General features: G+C 38.9%; 1 protein-coding gene across 2 annotated transcripts; it reads left to right on the top strand.

The window, feature by feature from the left end:
• The first annotated feature begins 2472 nt into the window (after positions 1-2472).
• LOC128261418 (uncharacterized) lies at positions 2473-4618 on the top strand. 2 transcript variants are annotated; one of them, XM_052995109.1, is made up of 3 exons: positions 2473-2987; positions 3198-4064; positions 4416-4618. In XM_052995109.1, the coding sequence occupies exons 1-3, from the start codon at positions 2592-2594 to the stop codon at positions 4527-4529; spliced, it is 1377 nt and encodes a 458-aa protein (XP_052851069.1). In that variant the 5' UTR covers positions 2473-2591; the 3' UTR covers positions 4530-4618. The 2 variants fall into 2 exon arrangements, with proteins under 2 accessions (XP_052851069.1, XP_052851068.1); XM_052995108.1 differs by having other exon boundaries at positions 2474-2987; positions 3198-4079.

The raw sequence follows: 4618 nt of genomic DNA on the forward strand, positions 1-4618 counted from the left end.
TAATTAATTATCGCAATTAGTTAAATGCAGCCAAGGAAGAACTGGAATTGTGGCTGAAAGGGGGGCACTGAAGATAACGTCAGCTGACTGCGGCAAAAAATGAATATTCTGCTTTCGTTTGCACGAAATGCACAGATAATTCTCAGTTTTCTGTCTGCGTGTCTAGTTTTCATTTTCATTTCATTTAGTTTTTCCAGCACTTTCCGGAAACTTTTTCTCACTATTATTTAGCTTGTTTATTTGTTTTATATACCAGTAATTGAATTGTTTAGATAGGCCGATGGTCATGTGAAAACACCATTGTTTTCATTCGAAGAGGGCTTTTTGAAAGATACGAAAATATTACAGTGGAATAAATGCGAGGCTCGATGGTTCGACTTGCTTGTCGATGAACTACAAACTTTTTCATCTGTTTACATAGTTACCTTGCTCATCTATCAACTCTTCTTGTAGCCGACGATATCCAGGCAATTCTCATTGGAAATTCGAGGCACTGCAAGATGCCATTGAAAATAACATCCAACATCAGTAAACAATCTGCATTTTCAGCTACACAAGACAATGCATATAGGTTTCCAGCCAAAGGATATAAGCACAGCCTGCAGGACCTGCATGTGTGTATGTGTACCTAAGGAATCTTATGCTGCACACATGACTGAATTTAAGTAAGGAAAAATAAACGGCGGGGAAGGGGCAACAAAGTAGTTGCACAATCTGCAATGATAAATAATAAATCTTCAACATCGGCAGGGAGTCTCGAGGAGTTTGGGTCTGGCAGTCTGGCGTCCTGGCGACGATTCAACACAGGCATAGACAGCCTTAAGTTTTGATATATTTGCATGCTGCAACAAAATGGCAACGCAGACAATGCGGGAAGTCTTTGGTAATGAACTTTAATAGTACCGTCATAAAATATTCAGCATATGCACAAACAATTGGCCTTACTAAGTGCATTCAATTTCGAGGTTATTGAAACCAATTATATGATTTTAATGCATATTTGTTCCGAACGAAGAAGGAAAGAACTTTCCACTAACAAAATCTTACTGCTTTTAATAAAAGAGTTTTATAAAAAGATCATTTTATGATACAAAAAAATTAATTCATTTTTGCAATAAAATAAATTTTTAATTCATTTTTTTAAATTGTTTATGTATGTAAAGTTCTAATAAATAGGGTTAAAAGTTGTATATTTAATATTTGTAGGAATTTGCAAGCAAAAAAAACCATAAAGCTTATTATATAAATGTTAAGCCACATCAATAATTTCCATTAATAAATATATATATATATATAGTCGATGGCCCAGCAGCTTATCTTGTCAGTCTTAGTTTTGTAAACAATTCTATTACTAAAATAAATAAATATATTATAATAGTTTAACAGGCTTAAATAATGTAGTCTGATAGTTTAGAGCTAAATAATATTGAATACCTTGAATGCCAAACTGGTGATGGGAATCCCATTGTAAGGATCCCAGTTCGCAGTTAGAAAACTACACAATTTTGTTTGTGTCCAGCAAGCAATCGACAAGCAAACATTAATAGCGTTTCGGTGTTTGCTCTGTGGCTGTGTTTTCATGCAGATAAGAAGGCGAAGGCAGGCGCTCTGTTACCAAGCCACAAAACTTTGTGCGACTTGGCCGAAGACATGGCAGAAGTCCTGCTCCCGATTTTGGTCCTGTTGGTGGCGCCTTTCGCTTTGACACAAAGCTGCAAGGCAAGCGGAAAGTTTTCGTTGCGCCAAACTTTTGGTCAATGCAGTTGCACTACGGGGCCGAAAACACATCGTGTGTACTATAGGGTTGTTTTTTTTTTTTGGCCAACTTTGGACTAGATTGGCGTGTAATATGAGCTAAGCGAGGTCGGCTACTAGCCACATTGTTGTTGGCCAGCGCGGCATCCTTTTGTGCATATATACGCTTATAATTAAGCATAATATGAGCCAGATCCTGAATGCCAGCCTCCGTTCTACGTGGTGGGCACTAAGTGTTGGCATGTGGTTTTTACTGTTGCCAGGATTGCAACGTCCTTGTTGTTGGTATGTCCTGTATTTTGTTATTTTCCTTTGTTTGGGGCTTGTTGCGGCAAAACATGTCTGTTTATATATGTGTGTGTGTGAGTGTGTTTTGTTAGCTCCTTTTTGCAGCATAATTTGCACAATTAACATTGAAATAAAGTTTTTACGCTAACAATTAAGCGCTGGCAAAGGAAACTTAAATTGGTTAAATTTCGTTTTAAATAATTATAAAACCAATTTAAAGCAACGAATACAATTTTGTGGGTAGGGGTCAGAAAATGTCGGGCTTTCCTGTTCATTGCTATGTTTCAGGAAAATATTAATAGCATTATGAAACGTAATTCTTTATACTCTGAGTATTTTTGTTTAAAATATAATTATTAACATTATTCTCATAACATTTTTATTTACAAAATGCCAGTAGCCTTTCCAAAAAAAAAAAAATATCAAAAACGGAGCATAAGATTTATAAATCAACAAAATTTCGATTGATTAAAACCAGTACACTAAAGCCAAAGGGACTCTTTTTTTAATCTTTTTTATACGTATAGTGTATAGGTTCCAGTCCCAGAATGCTGAAGAATCCGGATGGGCGCCAGCGGCAGGTTAAGTTCCAAATAGGAGATGGCTTGGGGGCTAATTCAAAACAGCCGGTGAACAACCCATCGGATACCCAAAAAACCCATTGGAATTGTATCCCTAGGTCCAAACCTTTGAAAGTGGACGAATACGAAGACTACCAGGAGCTGCAGAAGGTCTTCCAGAAATTGGATATGGCCGACCAGATCATCCTTTACCGCGCCTACCGCCTGCTGCCCTCCGCCTGCTCCGCCCTGTGGCGCACCACCCGCAAACGCCTGGACTTTCGAACGCTCCACAAGATACTCGACGTGGAGGGCCAGAACCACCTGCTCGTCAACATGATGGATCACTTCAAGTACGTCTACTTCGTCGCCAATAAACTGCAGGTGAGGCTGGGGCTTAGATTCAAAAACAAATACAAAATATCGTAGAAATTTTTGATAATTTATTAAATATAGGCTAGACTACTCTCCAGCCGCTTGAGTGTATAAATTTCAATAATATGTGTTTTGCGGAATAATTAACATTATATAATTTAAATAGTGAGAATCTTAATCTTAATTCGGCATAATTTGTGTAACCTTAACCTTTTGCAGGACAACCTCAATACTTTGGAGAGAGCTGGAGTCAAGTCGCTAAATTCCGTTCAACGTTGTGAACTTCTTCTCATGGATGGGGAATCCGGAAAGGGAATGGCCCAGTGGCCACTACATGCTCTGCCAAAACTCATACGAAACGTGCGCCGCCTAAGGGTCCACTGCAATGTTCAGGTTCATTTCATCGAACATTTGGAGCATCTGGAACTGCTTGTGCTCTATGGCGCCATCTCGCAGACCGCACTCACAGGTGTCCTGGAACGGTGTCAGAAACTGACCAGGTTGTTCCTCAAATTCGACTGCAACACTTTGAGCTTAAAGTCGATCGATTACTGTCCCAAACTGAGAGATTTCTCACTCTGCGTGGGTCTCTTTGTCCGCCAAAGAGAACTGGTGATAGGATTGACCGATCTTCGTCTGCTTGAGTTGACACACTGCCAAAAAGACATTCACGTGACGCTAGAGTGCCTTGAAATCGTATTATCCCAACGACCTGATTCCGTAGAGCTAGTCCAGTTGGATTGCAGCGGATTCGGGGACCCCAACTGGATGAAGGAGGTGGGTCTGGATCGATGTTCCCAAATGCGGGGATTAGTCCTGTCCAACTGTGACTTCTACGATCGCGAGATCTGCCAGCTGGCGCTGCCAAGAGTCCAGAACCATATCGCACTCATTAGTTGCCACGACATTAAGGATTACCAGGTGCTGGATATGGTAAGACGGTGTCCCGGTCTCCACGATATCTACCTGATCGACTGCCCCCAATTGAGTTGGAAGGTGCTGCAGGGGATTTACCGCATCCGGAAAAGCGAAAATCTCAATTACCCCATCACCGTGATCCTCAGTCAGTGCACAGAACTCAGAGAGGTATATCAGAAAATGGTGGGTACTTCCTTTTCAAATCTAATCACAAATATTGCAAAAATGAATTGCTTTTGTGTTAAGATATCTTTAACTATCTTCAAAAGTAAATGACTTAACTAACAATCCTTCGCTTAACATCGAATAACGATAACGATAGTCTTAATAGAGTTGGTTCAGTATTAAAAATATTTTGTTCTTTTACATAACAAAATCTCTAAGCTAGCAAGTCATTAATGATACATTATATTTATTATAAATCACATTTAAAATTTTTAAAACTTTTAAATCCTAACAAATCTTATACCTTTACTTATAAATATATAATATTAAAATGTACCATTCTATGTTTTATAGTACTCCAACTACTGGTGCTTTAAGCTGCCCTACCTAAAGATCAAGCGGATCCAGAATGACAGTCGACCAGTCGAGAATATCCAGGTTTTTTTCAATAACAAAAACCTCGAATGAACCATTGTATTTACTCTCAACTGTCATGCAAAAGTGCATCTAAACATATATTGTTTTACTTTCGTAAGGGCCAGTATTTATATATTTAA

The sequence above is a fragment of the Drosophila gunungcola genome, unplaced genomic scaffold (assembly GCF_025200985.1).
Source record: "Drosophila gunungcola strain Sukarami unplaced genomic scaffold, Dgunungcola_SK_2 000001F, whole genome shotgun sequence".
Classification (NCBI taxonomy): domain Eukaryota; kingdom Metazoa; phylum Arthropoda; class Insecta; order Diptera; family Drosophilidae; genus Drosophila; species Drosophila gunungcola.